The following is a 20,581-nucleotide window of genomic DNA, read 5'->3' on the forward strand; positions in this document are numbered from 1 at the left end:
CTGAAAACACTTTAGACTTGTAAATCCCACCCTCAAGTGAGAGCTCGCTGCTAAAATGACCTGGTTTCTCTGTCCCCCAGTGCCTGGGATTGTCAGCACCTGGCTCCCTCCATCAGCACCGGTGACCCAGGGAGTTTGTTTGAGCACAGGGACACAGAAACCGCCAGGCAAGAAGGGACACCCCGGGGGAGCCAGTCAGCCAGCCTTCCTACCTGGAGGGCTCTCCCTCGTGCCCCAGGGGACTCAGGTTTACACACACTGCACCTGTGCCCAGCTTCCTCGTCCTCCCCACACCTCCCTGCCCCCCACTAGATGGCTCTTCCCATTCTACCAGTCTAAAGAAGCCCTCCCCACCATCCTGCCACCCGCCCCCAGGGAACCTCCAGGTCCCCTGCCTTTGCAACACCCCACTTGAGGTGGCCTTCCACCAGAGCAGCCTGCTTTCACCTAAGTCCACCCCACCATGTTGGGGGCAGTCAGGGGACCCGGGCTCTCTCCTTTCTCCTTCCTCCTTCCTTCCAGAGGTCTCACCCTCCAGGCTTGGGCATCTGTCTCTCCGTCCTAGTCTCATTCTCTCACTCACCAGGAGACCTACCCTTGCCAGGCCCTGAGTAAGGAGCTAAGTGGCCAGCATGCAGGCAGCGGGATGGGCCCCGTTGGGCAGAGAGGCCAGGACAGGGCGCCGCATCCATGGCTCCCCAGGGGACTCCACGTCCACCCCGTCTTTCCCCAGCTCCCAGGGCCCTAGGGTCACACTCTTCTACCCAGGCTGTTCAACTGGCCTGAATAGCACCCTGAGTGCTAGGCTCTAGACTAGGGAGGAGAAATTTCCCTACGGTGGAAGCATGCAGGTGGCCCAGGAAGGCCTGTTCCCTCACAGCACAGTGAGCAGCTGCAGACCAGCACAGACACGGGCTCCTCTCCTCTTTTTCTTTTCTTGCTTTTTTCTTTTTTTGGTCCTTTTAAATTTAAAAAGGGAGAAAAACAATAAAAAGACAAATCCTGGGAAATCAAGTGGAAAAATCTACATTACAGCAAAATGTGAAGACAGCAAATTGCAACATAGAAAGAAAGGTGGGGGGAGTTACACAACCCAAGGGGGGTCCCAGGTTCCTATAGGTTCCCAGCAGAGGGGGAGGTGGGAGGAAGGCATGAGGCAGGCTAGGAGTTACCCTGGACCATATGGCACCACACACATACACATACGCACACGCACGGGCACACACACACATGCACAAGCACGCACACTCAGCCCTGCCTCCCACTCCAAAAGCCAGGTCCTCTTCCCAAATCCGCTTTCAGGAGAGGGACCCACTCAGGGGGTCAGTGACTAATCCAGTGCTACTTTTGTTTTCAGGCAGCAGAGCTGTGGCTGGAGGGTGTTTTGAGGTCAGGAAGATGCCAGGCCCTGAGAGACTGCCCCTGATGCCTGGCTGTTCCAGGGTGAGGAGGGCTGTGGGAGCAAGTGAGAGGTAGGCCTGGACTCTAACCAACCCTGGCTCCTGCTGGGTCTGGGGCTCCCCAGGGGGCTTAAGGCCTCTAGTTGGGGGGAGGGTGGCCATTCAGGACTGGTTCACGGCCACTGTCCCTTTCTGCTCCTGCTCCCAGACCTACTCCCCACTACTCTCCACTTGACACAGCTCCCTGCCTACAACCCCCAGTGACTCTGTGCGTGCATGCACGTGAATGTGAGACAGAGATGGAGACAGGGACAGGGATTCGAGGTCCACCCCTCCTCCTCAGGTCTCTAACATCCAGCCTTACCCGGGCCCCTACAAGATCTGCTATCCAACCACATCTGCTGCCTCCACAGGCCTTCGCAGAGGATGCTCCCTCTGCCAGGCCCCCACCTGGTGCTGCAGGGACCCTCTGCAGCCTTCCCTCCCTGCACCTTGGATATATCCTTAGTGTCTGTAGCTCTGCTCAGAGCCTCAAAGGGCCCAGGCCTCGTGCTGTACCTGCTCGAGAGATAGGCACTGATTCATGCTTGCTGCATGAATGAGCCACTGCATAGCTAACTGAGGGGGATGGGAGGGACAGAGGGACAGAGGGACAGGGGCAGCTAGCAGGGAGTAGGGGCAGAGGCTCTGCAGGAATCCAGAGTGGGGACCCATACCTGCTCAAATCCTTCTGCCTCCTCTGGGAGCCCCTGACCCCTGCACCTGTGACCTCCCCTTTGAGTTGCCGCCCAGTCATGCTGAGTGCCCAGACATTTGTATGCCAGGCACTGGGCACCCACTTTGTGCCTGGCACCTCGTCCATGCCAGACTCTGGGCTCCAGAGATAATCCATTCACAGCATCTGCCCTTGCAGGATGCACTTGTGAGCTCTGCGCACATGCATGGGCCGGGCATCACACACACTTGGACATCTTCCTCAGTCTTGCCTTGCTTGGAGATTTTATTTCTCCAACTAGATGAAAATTCCTTGCTGTGAACACTTAGGAAAAACAAGAACAAGTGAGGGGGCACCTGGCTGGCTCAGTCAGTGGAACATGCAGTTCTTGATCTTGAAGTTGTGAGTTCAAGTCCCACGTTGGGGATAGAATTTACTTAAAAAAAAAAAAAAACAGGAAGTGAAGAAAAGTGTAAGAGAACCATACAAACTGGCAGGTCCTCAGAGTCTGAAGATAGCAGGGCCGGTAGAAAAGCATGAAGTAGAATATTCACCCTCCCTGTATGACCAGGGTGACTCTACCCCTAGGGAAGAAGTGGGCCAACTGTGAGAGATTTGGCTGGAGCCAAGAAGACTCAGGTACCAAGGGACAATGAAGAGAAGACAGTCCCCCAGTTTCCTGTCCAGGTGCCTCCCTAACACATGCCACCAAAGGTCTGTGCCAAGCATGAACACTGCACCTGCATTCGGCTTCCCCCCACCCCCGCCCCGCCCCTCCAGCTCAAGAAAGAGCATGCTAGCTGCACAGCTTACTGGCTGTGTGGCTTTGAACAAGTCACCTAGCCTCTCTGAGCAAAAGACCTTCCAACTACAAAATGGGAAAGGACTGGGACACCTGGGTGGCTCATTGGTTGCGCATCTGCCTTTGGCCCAGGGCATGATCCTGGAATCCCGGGATCTTGTCCCCACATCGGGCTCCCTGCATGGAGCCTGCTTCTCCCTCTGCCTCTATCTCTGCGCCTCTCTCTGTGTCTCTCATGAATAAATAAGTAAACTCTTTTTTAAAATGGGAAAGGACTTAAAGAAACTGCACCTGATGGAGTTGCAGTGAGGGTCAAAGGCAGTGGCGCCTGTGAAGACCTGGGTCTGCCTCCTGGGGCCAATGCCTTTGGGGACAGTTGAGGACAGTGGGGGTAGGAGCTGCTCACACAGGAGGGCGGGAGCTGGGAAGACAGAGAACTCATTCCCCAGGCCAAATCAGGACCCAGGGCTGCTGAGGTGTGCTCTGGGGGACCAGGGACACCATGATAAACCAGGACCTGACCCCGGAAACAAATGCTGGGCAAAACATACACGTTTCCCTTCCTGAATAATCTCAGCACCTAGCATCACTCCCAGCCACACCCCAACACACACATACACACACACGTGCACACAGGCAACACACCCCTTCACAAGTCACATACCCCAACCTCACACTACCTTAGGGCCATGGACCCGCATGAGGCCAAACCCAGCCCCACCCCATCACCAGCACGAACCTGATGACAGCCTGTGCAGAGGACAGGCACATGGCCACACTCAGGCACCAACGCACAGTCCCACTCACACAACCAACAGCCACACAAGCTCACGTGGTGACTGCAAGGCCTCACATGACCACTCGCCGCACCCGGCCTCCCTCAGTCACTCAGCCACAGAGCTGGGTACACCAGCACACTCGTGTGTCCACTCCTCCTTGAAGCTGCCACACCAGCAGGACCACACCTGGGCACCATTCATACCTCCCCTGCACTGCTGCCTCTGAGGCGGGCCTGGCTTGGGAGTGCCAGGGGGGTGGGTTAGTGACCTAACGGCGGGGTATGGCACCCCTGTCTTCCAACAACTATTTACCAAGCAGCTTCGGTGGCTTCTCTGTCAAGGCAAACCCTGTCTTCCTGCTGAAATCCTGTCCCTCTGCCTCCACTCCAGCCCAGCCTTGCCCCTGTGGAGAAGCAGGCTGGCTCTGGGGATGCAGGGGACACAGATCCAGAGCCCTGGCCTAGTGTGACATAGGAGGCTGAGTATGGGCACAGAAGGGCCCATGTCGCACTTCAACCACCGGGTTGCTTTGTGGTAAAAGCTACTTTGCCCAAGCTCTCCGAACATCCATTTCTGCATCTGTGATGGAATGACATTACCCCCACCCCCAGAAATACAAGGTTGTCGTGAAGATGGACGGGATCCCCCGTGGACATATCTGGCCTCCAGGGCAATACTTAGGGGAGGGGGAGAGGGCAGGTTAGGGGAGACTTATCAGGGCAGCTGTGGGGCTCACTGCCTTGGAGCTGAGAGCTGCTATCTCCTCCCCAGGAGGCTGCTGGGCAGTGGCAGCCTTGTTCAGAGCTGCATTATTCATGGTGCTCAGCTCTGAGCAGAGGGAAATTTGCTGAGTGATCGACCTAATATCTTAACACAAACCCATTTAGGCAAAACACCTTTGAAGCAAGAAAGGCAGGAAAAAAAAATAGAAAAGAAAGCAAAGAGGTTCGGAGGCAGGTAGTGACAAAAGGCTGGTTCCTATCTGCCCGCACCCCCAGCACCCCCCCCATCCACAGGATACCCCTGCCCCGACTCAGCCCCCCCAACCTCCACTTTCCCTGACTCTCAGGCATCCTTTGGTTGAAGGAATCCCACCCATTTCTCAGATTTGGCTCAGAGAGGAAGGAGTCTGCCTAAGGTTCACACAGCACGTCAGGGGTCAGCCGGACCCAGGTCTGCTGAGTGCTAGCTCAGAATTCTCTGCTAAGGAGCCCTTCACAGAGCAAGACCCCAGAGCTCCAGTGACACCCCTGCTTCCTCAGCCTCTAGCTCCATACCCTCATACAGCAGGACCTCTTTCTCCAGATCAACTCTGATTTTCCCGCCCTCAGCCTCTGCTGGTCCCTCTGCCAGAAATACCCTTCCTGCTCCTCTACCCATCCAATACCCTGGAGGGGCTCATTTTCTCCTCCACTTCCCCCTGGAAACATGCCAGCTCTCTGGCCCAGCTGGAGCTCACCATGCCCATGTGGGCTCTCCCCACACCCTCTCCACTGGCACACGGCATCCTCCTGCTTGTGCCGTGGCCCATCTGCTAACTCTCCTGCTTCAGGGTGCCAGGGCTCCCAGCTCGGCCACCTCTAGGCTGGGTGACTTTGGACAAGTTACTTACCTCTCTGAGCCTTATTTCCCTGTACTACAGTGTGAAGAATACACATAAGAGGTTAATACACATAAGGTGCTCCGAACACAGCCAAGCGCACACGCACTCAGTAAGTGTTTGCTCTTGTAATATTGTCGGGTTTCTCCCATCACCCCATAAGCCCCTTTCAGGGGAGACCATGTCTTTCTCCTCCCTAACTCCCCAGTTTCCAGCAGAGTGCCAGGCACACAGGAGGGACTCATCAACATTGGCTGAACTGAGCCTCATTTCCAGCAGCATCCTCCACCTGGCCTCTCCACACCAGACTCCTTGAGAGGAGGAGTCAGTGATGGGCTGGTTGCGGGGGTGGGGGGTGGGGAGGGGTGTCCCCTGGGGGGGGCAGGGGTGTGAAGATGACCTCTGGCTCGCTCCACCCCCACAGCAGGAACGTATGCTCGGATGGGCAGAGAGAAGCCAGGGCGAGGGGCCGGCTGCCTGGCCTGCGGTTTGGCCAGGGAGGAACAGGCAGCTGCAGGCCGGGATAAAATATTTAGGAGCCCACATCCCCAGGAAGTGGAGACTGACAAGCAAAATGAAATGTTGAGATGTAATTACCCGGGCAGGCCAAGCATGTCTCCCCGCCGGCGGCGGGCTCAGCACCGCCCCAACTGCCACAAGCAGGCACTGGGTAATGAAGTCCTCCTGGGCCCTCTCCCATGCCAGCCCTTGCCCCCTCCTCTTCCGGCCAGGCCAGCAGGAGGGGCAGCAGAACAGCAGGACATGCAGCAAACAGGGCGGGCGGGGAGGGCATGGTCCAGCCCTGGCATAGATCCACCCAAGCAATCCCTTCACCTCCACTGGGCCTCAGCTTCCTCAGCCAGAAAATGGGGCTGCTGAGCCATGCCCAGGAGGGAGGACCAGACGGCGAATGTGCGCGTGCTTCATTAACTGGCATGGGCAGAGGACAATGAAAGGACAGCAGTGAGGACAGCAGCAGACACCAGCCTGACCCAGCATGCCACGAGAGGCATTCTTGAGGCGCTGGGCTGCCCAGGACTCAGCTTAGCAGAAGCTGGTAGAAAAAGGTCTGGGGCTGAGGCCCAGATGTGGGTGGGCCAGTCTGCTGTGCTCACCTCACCCCCAGAAACCTTCCCCAGGCCCTCCTAACATGGTTAGGCCACATCCAGGAGCAGAGAGACAGGCACCTGGACAGGGGCTCCAGGCCTAGATCCTGCTTTGCTCAGACTCTTATTTCTGCCTTAGTGCCCAATCACCCTGCCCAGACTCCTCCTTCCTCAAGTCAGCACCTGTCCATTCTTGAGGATTCAGGGCATGGCCTACTCCTCCAGGCAGCCTTCGTGGGTATCCCCAGGCTCCTTCTCCCTTGGGAGCCTGTAACAATTCCAACATCTCCATCACTGCACTTAGCACAGTGAATGAAAATTATGGGAGATGGCCGCTGTGGGGCCCAGAGCATTCACTGATTCAGCAACCACTTGCTAAGCAGCCCTCCTCCCAGTACCAGGCACTGTCCTCGACACCTTGGCTACAGTTACTAATAGGACAACCAAGAATCCTGCCCTTGTGGAGCTGATAGCCATCTATGGAGTAGACAACAGATGCTGAGGAATGAACGAACTAATTAATTAAGAGTCAGTCTACCGTCCAGAAGGTCTTGGCCTCAGCTCTGCTCCTGTCTTTCTACTTTCCTCTTCCTGTCCTCTCCCACCCCATCTTCTGTCTCTTATCTCTCTCTCTCTCTCTCTCTCTCTCACACACACATACACACACACACACACACACACACTACCCCATTATTCCACAGACCCTCATGTTCATACAGTGCTCACATGTTCTCTCATTAATTCCTCCCAATCAGCCCACAGCTTAGGTGACCATTTTACAGATAAAGAAACCAAATCTCACAAGCCAGAGCCTCATCCTGGCTGCCTCCCTGTTCCCTTTTGCCAGCTTCTCTTCCCACCCCCTCCACCTTTCTAACTCTTTCTCCCACCTTCTGGGGTGACTGGCAAGTTGCCTCCTCTCTCTGAGCCCATTTCCCTCTCTGTAAAATGAGGCAGGCAAGGCAGGCTCTGGGAGATGGTAAATGGGACCCATGCTTCTTTCCCCCATTCTCCACTCAGCAGCCCAAGCTGTGTCCCTCTCCATCTTCATTCTCATCCCTCCCTCCCCTCTCCTCTTGCTTGTCACCTTGTCCTGCTTCCTCCTCCCATCCCAAGGCCTCCCTTGGGTCCCAAGATGTCTGTAAAATGGTCGTTAGCTTTCCTTCCGGCTCATTAAAAATGCGAATTTGCATAGAATACCCATATGATCATTCTGTCTACAGCAAAATGGGACATGAATATAAGGCACCATGCAAGTCAGGGAGAAAAGGGAGGACGGTCACAATGGGAAGGGCAGGAAGAGGCCAAATGCTCACCACTAGAGTCTCAGGCCTCAGAGTCAGCCCCCCTCGGGCCCTTCAGCCCTTCCTTGCCCTTTCTGATGGCTAATTCACCTGTTTTTTCATTCTTAACAGTAACCAGCAAAATAGGGACTGCAATTATCCCCATTTTACAGATGGTAAAACTGATAGCCAAAGAGGAACAGTGGCCTGTCCAAAGACACCTACAGCAGGTCTGTGGCATTCCTGGGGGGCAGCACTCTCTGCCATGGACTAGACTCCCCCAACCCACGTAGGCCTGCTGCTCTCACCAGAATGCTGCCCCTCCTCCCTCTCAGAAGGAAGAGGTCATGAAGAGCCACACCAGTCATGCAGTTCTTCTACCCAGAACAGCCCCTGCTCCTCTGGGACAGGCCCACCTTTTTTAAATTCTCCTCCCATTGCCCTCTCCTCAAGGAAGCTTCCCCTCTCCAAAACAACCATTTAGCCAGGTGCAGAAATTTTTGGAGACAAATGTTTCCAAACCTCTTCTCCCAGCTATAGACAGTTGACCCTTGAGCAACACGGGTTTGAACTGTGCAGGTCCACTTGTACGTGGATTTTTCTTGGCCCAGTAGAGTACTGTAAACATCTTCTCTCTTTCTTGTGATTTTCTGAGTGATATTTTCTTTTTTCTAGCTTGCTTTATTATAATATCACATACAAAATATGTGTTAACCAACTGTTTATGTTATCAGTAAAGTTTCTGGTCGACAGAAGGCAATTAGTAGTTAAGTTTTGAAAGAGTCAAAACTTATATACAGATTTTCAACAGCACAGGGGCCAGTATTCCTAACCCCTATGCTGTTCAAGGATCAACTGTAATTACATTTAGACCTGCCTCATCCCAAAAAGAATTTGCAGCAGTGCCCAAAAAGAAATATACTTGGCTAAAAAGAATTTGATAACAGAATTGAGGAGATAGAACCTCTACTCTATAGATGAGGCTTTGCTCAGCAGCCACAGACTGGCAGAGAACTGGCAGTTTGTTGGGACCAGAGCCAACCAGGGCTTCCCCCAGATGGCCCACCTTGGGGCAATTGTCACTATCCGTGGTGCTGAACCCAGGTGTGCACGCGTGACCTCCAGTCCACATGCAATTTAGGAGCAAGTCCTTCGGGCTGGAGCTTCAAAATACACCCTAAATCTGTCCCTTATTATCAGCCCCACCCCCAGCCTAAGCCAAATCACTTCTCACTTGGATGATGGCAATGGCCTCCTCACTTGCATTCCTGCCTCAGTGCCTCCCTCTGCCCAGTCTGTTCCCCACACAAAGCCAGAAAGATTCTATTAATCTCAAGTCTGTTAACATCCCTCCTCTTCCCACAAACCTCCAATAGTTCCCATCTCATTCAGAACAAAATCTAAAGTTCTCCCAGTGGCCTACAAGGCCCCATGTGACCTGTCCCTCTTCTTCTACTTCCCTCTACCTCACTCACTCTGCTGCTTCCTCTTGGCTATTCCCCAAACGCCAGGAAGCTTCCCACCTCAGGCCCTTTGCACTTGCTGGTACCTCTGCCTGGGGCACTCTTCCCAGAGATCACAAGCCTCACTCTCTCACTGCATTTGGGGCTCTTCTCAAATGTCCATCTCTGCAGAAAGGCATTCCCTGACCACCTTATATGAGATAATCTCCCCTATCTGGCCCTCTCTGTCACTTACACTGATTTATTCTTCTCCATAGAATGTCATCAGCTCCTATCTAAAATTGTATTACACAGTGATGCATTTACTTGTTTGTTATAAGCTCCTTTGGCCCTCTCCCCAAATGGGAGCTCACAAGGCCAAGGATCTTTGTCTGTTTGGTCCACTGCCATAGGCCCAGTGTCCTGGTTGAATGCCTGGCACACAGTAGGTGCTCAATAAATATTTATCCAGCAAATGAATGAATTACCACCCAAAGGCAAAAGATGAAGGAGGAAATCCCTCACTCCTCCTCACCAGCTACATCCCATGGAGCTGGCTCTGTGTAATTTAGAGGCCTAGACTCCATCTTTCTGAGTCCCTAAGAACTCTAGGAACGAACACGAGGGGAGCTAGCATTGAAGAAGTGACTAGCAAGGGATGTGTCCCTCTCTATCTTTGGGGACTGTTAGACAGGGCCTCTCATAGGCTCATACACAGCCATCATGATGGTGACACCTGACCCACCTCCCACCACCACCCCACACACACACACTCTCCATCAGAGGAACCCCTCTACCCTCTCCTCCTACTCTGGCTCTGAGCAGAACCTCTGGCCTTTCTTGGGGACAGTCCCTGTAGGTCCCTCCCTCTGGCTGACCCACCAGCATTTCCCTGGAGAAGGCCAGGTAAAAGGCAGGCTCAACTGCCTCAAAGAAGGCTCTACCTTCCTTCCCTCAAGTTCCAGAGTCACACAGACCTAAGTGTCAACCCCAGCTCTGCCACTGCCAAAGCAGTGAGGGCCCAGGCAAGCCTGTGGGTAACCTGAGCCATACTCGCCTCTACTAAAAAAAAAAAAAAAAAAAAAAAAAAAGGGACACGTCTCAGAGTGGCTGTGTAGGGGCTCATACTGGGGCCAGAGCCTAGCAGCTTCCGTGAGGACAGTTAATGAGATATCCCCAAGAACTATGTATATTAAAACAAAAGGAGATTCAGGGGTTTTCCCCAGGCCAGGCCAGCAGAGGAGCCAATGCAGGAGTCAGAGCCTGTTGGGGCTCAAAGACCCTGGGAAGGGGCTGGTGGACATAGAATAGCAAGGCAAAAATGGCTATGAGCATCCCTCTGTGTGTCCATGTGTGTGACCCCATTGAAGAAGGCACCCAGCACCTTTGTGGTCTTACTGATAAAGAACTGGAAGCTCAGGAAGGGAAAGGGACTAGCTTAAGGTCACACACGGTAGAGGATAAGGCTGAGAGTCCCCCCTGCCCCAGGACACTCAGCAGCCCCATAGAGGCCTGAAGCAGGAAGTCTTAGGGTGGAGAAGAAAGAAAACGGTGAGCTCACAGGGTCTTTCTAGAGCTGCAGGGAAAAAGCAGTCTGGAGCTTGCTTCAGCTGCATCTCCAAGGAGCTCAGAGTGAGGTGGACCCCACCTCAGATGGGAAACAGGACTGGGGACCCCACCTCAGATGGGAAAACAGGATGAAATCCAATAGTCAGCCACTAGGTGCAGAGGGTTCGTGTAAGTCAAGTCCCAAACCCCAGCAGGGAAAGGTCACTGGTCTTCACTGCTTGCTTTTTAACAAAAGGGAAGAGGTCAGAAGGGATCAGGTTGCCATGCACAGGGCTCCTCTGTGGGCTCAGGTCCAGACCCAAGAACCAGACACACTGGCAGCTGAAGGCCAAGCCTATGGTATCCAGATTTTCATGTGATGAGGATGGACAGAAAAGCTAAGAGAGGTGAGTGAGGCATGCAGAGATGCATGCTGGGGGAACTCGCAGGTCCCCTAACCTATCACCTTCACATTGGCCATCAAGCTGACACTCCAAGAGGGAAAGTGACTGGTTACACAGCCACCCAGAGACAGAGTCAGAACCAGACTGGGCCCCAGTGCCCCTACTCTGATTCGTCATGGTGACAATGGATGCACCTTTGGTAGCCTGGTGTTTCACTTAGGGACCAGACTGTGCTAAATGCCTTACACCAATTCATTCACTAAATGCTCACAGCAACCTAATGGGGGTACTATCTATATCCCCCTTTCATGAAGTAGAAACTGAAGCCCAAAGACCATAAGGGACTGCTCAAGGCGGTGCAGAGTCTGGCGGCAGAGACAGCATCTGGGCTCTTAACCACTCCACTCTACTACAGCATCCAGAGGACAGGGTTCAGAAGGTCAAAGCCACAAAGGGGCTGCAATCCACAAAGGGAAGTTTTTTAAACCCCAAAGAAATCTTCAAACGTGTTCCACAAAGGAGGCTGGTGAAAAAAAAAAAAATGTTGCTTCCTGTCCAAGAGGGCAGGGATGCAAATTCAGAGCAACAAGGGCTTGGTGTCTAATATTTTCTTCCTCCTGTAACTCCCATCAAGCTTAGAGGCAAACCCAGAATGGAGCACATCCCTGCTATGATAGGCCAGGGTGAACACATCAAAGACGGAATGGAGAGAGAAGGAAAAGTGACCCAATGCCACCCATACCAGGGGACTCACAAAATAAAGAGGTGTCAGCACCTTGCCAAAGGCCAGAGTGGCAGAGAAATCAGAGTGGACAGGCAAAGTCCCCAAGGCAGGTCAGGCAAGCTTGGGGTTATCTTCACAGCAATACAAAGATTGACCTGGAATCACCGAGCAGTCACATTGATGCCAGCACCTTGCCAATCTCCAAGCACTGGCCAGGAGACTCAACTGGCTCGTGGTAGGCCTCATGGGTTGGCAGGGGGTACCCATGCCAGGTCCACTTAATTTCCATCTATAGTAGAGTGACAGGCAGCAGACCAAGGCAGGGGAAGTCATGATGGGTATCAAGTTCAATGAGGACTGACTACTAAGCTAGAATGGTGGGTACTGGCTGCAAGGTGGGGCCCACTTCCCTTCCGCATCCTTGGAAAATACATGGCTAGTGGGCAGGGCATACTGGGCCCCAGCTGCTGGGTCCCTGTACTGTGACTCCCAGAAGCAGCTGGGGGGAGAGTCCAGAGGTCTCCCCCTCAGAAGATGCTACAAGCTCATATATACCAAGCTAAAGCCAGCAGCAGGACCCCTCCCTGCTTCCAGCTCCCCAGCCCTTTGGCTAATGTCAACCACATTTCATCTGATTACATGCTCCAGGCTCTGTCCCTGTACAATTGGCCCAAATCATCCCTGAACCAAAAGACCAAACTCTGAAGTGCTACCATTTGATACTCATTCCTCTGGGTCTTCAGGGATGTCTTCTTTTCCAGCACTCCTCTGAGAGCCTTTGCTTATGGAGAAAAATGCCTGGAGCCCAGGGCCATAGACTGTGAGGACACAGCCTGTAGGGGGCAGAGTTAGACACTGGAGATGAACTGATTACAGATGAGGGAAGGAGGGCCCAGAAGGACAGTGATGGGCCCAAGGACACAGGGCTGGTCATCTGCTGGCCCACATGTTCATTCCATAAACATCTATTAAGCTCCTGCTGTGTGCAAGAGAGGGCAAGGAGGACAGAGCCAAGGAGCCCTTCCTTTCCCAGCCTCAAGAAGCCTAGAGTCAAATGGAAGAGGCCCAGGGAAAGTTCAGTAAGCACTGGGGTGGGTGTGCTTGAGGCTTCCCAGGTGGTGAGCCCTGGGGACAATCATCCTCCCTCCTGGTGAGCATCTCTGCCTCCCAGGGAGGAAAGCAGATGACAGAAGCCCTCAGGGAGGCAGGGCCTTGGCCTGAGCCTTAAGGGCAGAGAGGACCCGCCAGGGCCCTGAGCAAATGAGACACAGAAGGTGGAGACGGTGTGTGCTAATACCATCCCTTGGGTAAGCACACATGACCCCAACTGCCAAAAAATTTTTAAATAGGATTGGCTTGAAAAAAACTCTGTTCAGTTCCATGTCACACTACTCCCTGTCCCATGGCCATGAGGACCAGGCCAAGCCCCTCAGCGGGGTCCCACCTGCCTGACTCACTCCTACCTCCAGCCTCTTACTCATGCTTTCCCCCAGCTGGCATGCCCTTCCCCTCCTCTTCACTTGTCTAAGCTATGTCTTTGGGCCGATCCCCTGCAACCCTGGAGTATATCCCTTACTTTACCAGATGCATGGTAAACTCTACTGAGCCCCTACTGCATGCAGGGCAGGGCGTGAGGTCAGGTGGTACACTGCTCCCCTCACCCTACCCAGAGCCAGCAGGGCCCCTGGGACCTCTCCTCGCCTCACACAGGAGCTGCATACCTGGAGGGTGTGAAGCCCAGGCCAGCTGGGAAACTCAAGCAGGTCTGGAAAGCTCAGTGTCCTCCCCTTGCTGCACTCCAGGAAGAAAAAAAAAAAAAAAACACCCCCAAGCCAGGCACTGCAGCAAGAAATGAGAGGAAGCAGGGCCCTTCATGGCAGCCTGATGCAGCTGCAGAGCAGCTCCGAGCTCTCATATCCCTGCTTCTGCCTCCGGGAAAGGATTCTGTCCTCAGGGAGTCAGGAGAGGGTCACTGGCCAGGGAGCTTAGTGGGAAGGGAGCTGGGGTCTCAGGGCCCCCGGACCTAAGCCCAGGTGCCTCTGCTCTGTCGACCTCAGTCTGCCCTTCTGCAGGTTGGGAGAACAACCTCAGGCCCCCTAGGAGAAGAGCTAAAGAAGAAAGCAGCTGGGGGTGGAGTCTGTGATCGATCAGCCACTCGTTCCCCAGATATTTACTAGGCAGCTGCTATATGCTGGGGACTTGCTGGGGATTCAGCAGAGAGCAAAACGGGCAAAAAAAAAATCTCTGCCCTCGTAGACCATAAACAAATATAAATTGATTTGTCAAGTGCTATAAGAAAAACAGAGCCAGGAACGGAATGGAGAGCAATGGGCCAGGGGAGGGGCTATAATACTGTGGTCAGAAAGGCCTCTCTGAGGAGGGGACAGCTGGGAAGACACCTGAATGTGGTGAGGATGTGGGCATACGGACATTCACAGAAAGATGGCTCCAGGCAGAGGGGCCACCAGCGCAAGGCTCCTGAGGTGAGCTACTACCCAGTGTCAGAGGAGCAGGGAGGAGGCTGGTGTGGCTGCAGCAGAGATGGAAGGGAGGAGAAAAGGCCAGGGGCAACGGGAAGGGAAGCAGGCATTCGGTCCACTCTCAGGGCTCTCTGGATCCTGGAGGCACCTCTCTGCTTTCCCAGATACATAAGCAGAGCTAGCATCCCCCAACCCCGGTGGCACAAACCTTTCCGGCTGGCCAACCTCTTCCCCATCCCCTTGGAGCCTCCAGGAGGTGAGTGTTCCCTTTACAGCCAGAGAAGCTGAGTCCAGAGATGTCACATACACAACCGGACGAGGAGGCGCCCCAGCCTTGAGCCTGGGCTGCCGCCCCGCCAGTCACTGCCCAAGCTGCTGCGCTGCTGACAGGGACCATCTAAATGCAAGCCTGAAGCTCAGCAGTGGGAGCTGGAGCTGGAGGTCAGACCAGTAACAGCTTGACTCACCAGTGTCTCCGGAATATCAATAGGGGACACAGGGACACAGCAGGGAGATGAGGCTTTGGAACTCCTCACTGTGCAAGGGACAGGGTGTCCTCCAAGGAGCTGGCCTGATCCATCCACCCCCGCCCTCTCCTGCTGCATCGAGTGGCCACCTTGTTCCCACCTTAGAAGCCCATGCCTGGAGGCACCCAGGAGGCTGGAATCGCTCCCCAGAAAAGACCAGAACCAAACTCCCCAGGTAATTCCATGGAGACGCCCTTGTCAGGAGCTGACCTGTGTCCTTCCTGCCACATGCACTTGAGGTGGGGGGACCATCAGCTGGATTCAAATTCCACTCCTGCTATTCTTCCAGCTGTGTGACCTCAGGGAACTTACAACTTCTCTGATCCTCAGTTTTGCCATCCGTGTAATGGGGTTGTCTTGAGGGCTAAATGAGTTAACATGTATGAAGTACACAAAAGGAGATCTGGTCCACAGAAGGGCTCCATCAATATTACCTACTACTACCATCCACTCTCCCGTCACCCACATAGGAGGCCCTAGGATGCTACTCCTGTTTGACCTTAAGCAGACCTTAACTGACCTTAACTTCTCTGAGCCTCCATTTTCCTCATTCGTGAAATGGAGCCCTACAGGAAATAAACCGAGGCTCACATAGGGCCCCATGGACAAAGAAAGGTTGTGGGGGTATAAGAATTTATACCCCAGGCCCCACCCCTGAGAGGGCCCAGGATGGTGGAGGGAAGCACCCAGGGCAGGGCCATGTCTCAAGGGTACCACCCCCTCATGCCTGGGTGACTCAGTCACATTATCTCCAGAGCCCAGGCGGAGTCTGCTCTGCATGCCTAATCCCAACATCGGTTTCACTCCTGCCTCTCTGCCTTCCCCTCAGCACAGGCTCCCCCTGGCAAGGAGGAGGGAGTCCCGGCATCCAAAGACGACGGGAAGAGCACCAGACACCGCACGTGAGCACGCACACAGGCCCACCAGTCACATGTCCAGAAAATCACAAATGTGCACCCCCACCACCACGTGTGTCCTGCCCTCACGGCTTCTGGAGCTCACCTGGCTGCCCTGTGGCTGCCAGACCAGCTGTCCTATAAGTACCAGCAGGCCTGGGCTCCTATGGCTTTGTCCCTAGCCTTGTCCCTGAACATGAACTACAGCTTCAGTTAGCGCCCAGCATGGTCCCCTCGGGCGTTCCAGCTCACCCGGGGCCTCCCCAGGAGTTGCCGGGCAATGGGGAGGCCGGTAGCCACCAGATCCCCCAATAATAACCCTCCGATATGTGTTCCTGGGCTCCCACGGCTGTGGGCCAGAAGCATGTTCCACTCTGGTAGCAACCAGGTTTATCCTCATTTCACAGGTGAGAAACCCAAAACTGAGCAGCTGAGTGACTTTCCCGGGTTCTCACAGCCAATAGGTGGACAAGCCAGAGCCCAGATCTGCCTGCCAGAAGCTGCCCGCTAGCCACACGCTGCCGCCTCTGCTACGGGGGCCGCGGGGAGACGGGCAGCATAGTGTTGAAAGGCCTGGGTGGGGGATCCCTGGGTGGCTTAGCGGTTGAGCGCTTTCCTTCAGCCCAGGGCGTGATCCTAGAGTCCTGGGATTAAATCCCGTATCGGGCTCCCTGCATGGAGCCTGCTTCTCCCTCTGCCTGTGTCTCTGCCTCTCTCTCTCTCTCTGTCTGTGTGTGTGTGTGTGTGTGTGTCTCATGAATAAATAAATAAAATCTTAAAAAAAAAAAAAAGAAAAAGAAAAGAAAAGAAAGAAAGGCCTGGGTGTGACAGCCACACTCCAAGGCCTGCTCCAACACCTCACTGTGTGAGCCTGGGCAAGCCCCTCTGAGCCTCAGTTCCCCTATCTGTAAAATGGGAACAAAAAGACCAGCCCCCACAGGGTTGTCACCAGGATTCATGATGGTGCAGGGAGGGTGCCTGGCACAGGACAGGGCTCAGTCAAGGGCCACAGGAAGGTCTGGGGGCTGAGCCACAAGACTGAATGTTCAAAGTAGGAGCACACAGCGCTGATGCGGGCTGGGAAATGCAGGACCAGGGCTTCCTTTAAGCCCCAAGCCAATGGCCCAATCCGTGCTGGGTGCAATGCAAGAGCTCCCCACACAGAGGACAGAGCTGGGTTTCAGTTCCTGGTCCTCCATATCCTGGTTACGTGGTTGGGGAAATGACCTACTCTCTCTGGCCTTAGTTTCTTCTCTTATAAAATGGACACAACTGTGCTCCCCTACAAGACCCCAAGCCCACACAACAGGCACCCAGGACTTGCTGGCCAAGCTCTCCCCTCAGCTCTGATGTGTGTCCTCAGCCTAGCAAGTGCACCCTCCCCTCTACTCTGCTCCCTGGCACTCTTCTGAGCAACTCACAGATGATTTATATTTCAGAGAGTGAATCAATACAATATACGGCCAAAGACATCTTTAATCTTTCACAGGGATTAGGCTACAAGGTACAGTGGCCTCTTTCTACAGGCCGCTCAATTCTGATTTCAATTTGGCCAGCTGGAGCGCAGCTTTCTCTCTCCTTTTTCTTTTCACCACCTAAAGACGTTCCTCCAAATCAAGTTTCATTTTAGCAGGTGGGGTGGGGAGACCTAGCTGCCCATACCCGAGGGGAAGCCTAGCCAGGGCCCTGGGGCTGCAGGGGGACAGAAGGAGCTTTTAAGGACATGGAAGTTCAGGCCGGGTGGGAGGCCAGGCCCTCGGTGATGGGAGAGCACACAGAGGGCAGGGGTGCGGTGACGGACACCTGTACCAGGCCAGGAGAGCCCCTGAGCTGCAGGCGCTGGCAGCACAGCTAGTTTTCTTATTTTTCTAGAATTCTTTGTTTTTAAACCTTTTGTAACAAGATATTTTGTGTGTGTGATTTTCTTTATTTATTAGAGAGAGAGAGACAGAGATAGTGACAGAGAACATTAGCAAGGAGGAGAGGGAGAAGCAGCTCCCCGCTGGGCAGGTAGCCAGATGCGGGCTCGATCCCAGGACCCTGGGACAAAGGCAGACGCCCAACTGTTCCAGCCACCCAGGCACCCCTTTTTAAAAATCTTGAGTAGGCTTTATATTTTCTAGCCACCAAATGAGATGCTTGTGGAAAATTCAAACAGTAGTCTAAGTTTCAGCCAAAACACAAATACCTAGAGCTCATCCCAATCCCATGCTTCTCCCACTCTTAACACACCAGCAAGTGTCCCTCCAGGCTCTGTGTGTGTGTGTGTGTGTGTGTGTGTGTGTGTGTGTGTGTGACTGTCATCCCCCCATCCGTGGGAAAGGGGGGCAGAAGATGGAGCGATGAATACAAAAGCAGTTCCGACGTCTCATCCTGGAGCCAGACAGCCTGGGTTCAAATCCCTTCTTCAACTCATACGTGGATGGCCTGATGTCGGTTTTCTTTCTCTCTATGCCTCACTTCCTCCCCTGTAAAATGGGGATATCCACCTCACAGGGTAGGGAGGATTCCCCAGGACCACAGGTGTGAAACAGGTGTTCAGCAGGGGCCAGGCATGTAGGGAGAGCTATGTAAGTGCTGGGAGTGGCTCCCAGGGCCCTATGGCTGTGTCTGAACACAACTGAAAACTAAAGCTCTAGACCTTCTGTCCGTCCCTCTAGCACCTTTGTTCCCAAAGCCTGTAGAGGTTACACCATAAACAGGGAGGTGGTGGGCTTGTTTGGGAAAGGATTCCAGCCAACGGGCAGAGCAGGGGATGGGGCTACCCCAGAGAGAGGCACCCACCTCCGAGCAAAGCAGCAAAGGACCTGTAGGCAGCCAGAGGGAGGGGGCTGTGGCACCAGGGTCTGACACTACGGGCGGGGGGGGGGGGGGGGGGGGCGGCAGGGAGCTGCAGCCCGCCTGCTTTAGGTGGGAGTGGGACCCCTCCAGCCCGTGCTGCCCTCTGCCTGGCCAGCTGCCCGAGCGGGGAGTGGCCTGGAGCTGCGGCCATCGGTCAGCGCCGCCCCACTTCCGTCCTCTCCACCAGGTTGCAGGCACCCGAGCTGCTCTGGCTGTACAATTAAAGGGGCTTATCTGAGATTTATAGCAGGATTATGTCCGCAGGGTGTTACCAACACCAGCCTCTGGATACTCTGTGGTCCTTAGGAAAAGCAATTAGAGTCCTGAGGTTATTCGGGTATAAATATACAGATGCCATCCTCCAAGGTCGAGGGCGCCACAATGAGCTATTTAGAGATAGAGCCTTGGGAGAGGCCAGGGGCCCCTCTGCGAGGAGCTGCCAAGAGGGGAAGAGCCTGTCTGCCTCCCCCGCACACCCCACCCATGTGCAATGAACCATCCCGCTTGGCAAGGCTCACCCAGACCCGGGTGGAGCCCCCAACCCGGGGCCTGACCACAGCGGCTGGATGCACACCACCACCACCACCACCACCACGGCCCCAGGCAGCCTGCCCTCCTCAGCACCATCAGAACTGAGCCTTGCAGTGCTGGGGGCTTCAGGCTTGCCTAGGTATTAACCCTTGTTATACCAGTCTCTTACCGCTGGCTGGTATCTAAAAGCGTTACCCCTGGAGCTTCTGAGGACAAGTAAGGGAATGGGGGGAGTTTAAAGGGGGAAAGCTGGCTTGTGGTAAGGGTAGGGGGAGGCCTCCAGGAGAGCACATCACTTTCCCAGGTCCTCACATTCCCCCCAGGGGCACCAACTTCCCTGAAGACACCAGGAACCAACACAGCCCTGCTGGCCCTGCCTCTCACTCCCACCACACAGCACAATCCTTCCAAGAACCTGCTGGTGGAGCCCCTGTCTCCCGGGTCCCTGAGACACCCCCCCCCACCGCCCCAGACAAAGCCACCTCCATCCCCACCCCTTCCCCTTCTCCATCTGCCTGAAAACAGCAGCTGTTCCACTGGATCCCATGCCAGGAAAACTGACACTCCCTCTGTCTGCCTGGCCACGCTGGCAAAAGTCATTCACATCCCCTCCTACCCCTGGGGGGTTACCCAGCCAGCTGGGGAGGCCACGGACTGCTCCCCAGGGCTCAGGGGGCTGAGGTCCCTGAGGGGAATGGCCCAGGGCGGGCAGGGCCCACGGCAGGACCCAGAGAGCGGCTCTTGGGCAGTGCTTGGCCACCAGGCCCTGACACCCGCCCCCCTTCCCCCCCTGGGCCCAAGCACGACTCACCATCCTCCCGGGACTTCTGGATGAAGGCCTCCACACCACTCTCACCATAGCTGCCTTCCGAGGCCAGCGTGGACACGTAGTTCCACTTGAGGGCACGGACGATGTCCACCATGGCCTGGGCCTGGTACGTGTCCGACGGGACCACACGGGAGAAGAAGTCGTAGCGGCTGTTGTCACTCAGGTCGGGGGCTGTGGAGGCGTAGCTGATCTGGGGGATCTGGGGGCGAGACGGGCCGCTGATGGGGCGGCTGGCACCCCCTCCACGCCAGCCAACACCACACCACCACTCCACACCGACCTCCTTCCCATCCCCAGAGCCACAGGAAGTTGGGGGGAGACCCCTGATGCGGGCTGGATGGGTCCTAGCCCACCTGACAGAGGAGGAAACTGAGGCCCAGAGAGTGTGAGCACCTGGTTGGGTGGCTGTCCCCTGGCTCCAGACCAGGGTCCCAATGCCTCCCACCTCCTCCTGGTCCCCGCCAGTCCTCCCCATGTCCTCCCCATGTCCTCTGCATCCCCGACAGGAATCAGACTGGCATCAGAGTGAGAAGTAACTGGTGCACCAGCACAAACCCTCCTCTTCCAGAAAAGTGTTCCAACCAGCCTCACTGGGTCCTGTGAAGTCCTCACCACATACCCCATATACATATGTGCACACACAGACACACACACACACCAGAATCATAGAGGAT

At 54.9% G+C, this 20,581-nt stretch overlaps 1 protein-coding gene across 14 annotated transcripts in view; it reads right to left on the reverse strand.

Moving 5' to 3' along the window:
• The window catches only part of GRM4 (glutamate metabotropic receptor 4), a 116,235-nt gene that overhangs the window by 40,952 nt on the left and 54,702 nt on the right, over positions 1-20,581 (reverse strand). For all 14 annotated transcript variants that reach the window (XR_005367589.1, XR_005367591.1, XR_005367590.1 and 11 more), the window contains one exon: positions 19,890-20,106. Coding sequence is in view for 11 of the 14 variants with exons in the window: in XM_038553776.1 (XP_038409704.1) it covers positions 19,890-20,106 (217 nt within the window). In the remaining 3 variants the exon portion in view is untranslated. The remainder of the gene's footprint in view (positions 1-19,889; positions 20,107-20,581) is intronic.

The sequence above is a fragment of the Canis lupus genome, chromosome 12, assembly GCF_011100685.1.
Source record: "Canis lupus familiaris isolate Mischka breed German Shepherd chromosome 12, alternate assembly UU_Cfam_GSD_1.0, whole genome shotgun sequence".
In the NCBI taxonomy this organism is placed as follows: Eukaryota; Metazoa; Chordata; class Mammalia; order Carnivora; family Canidae; genus Canis; species Canis lupus.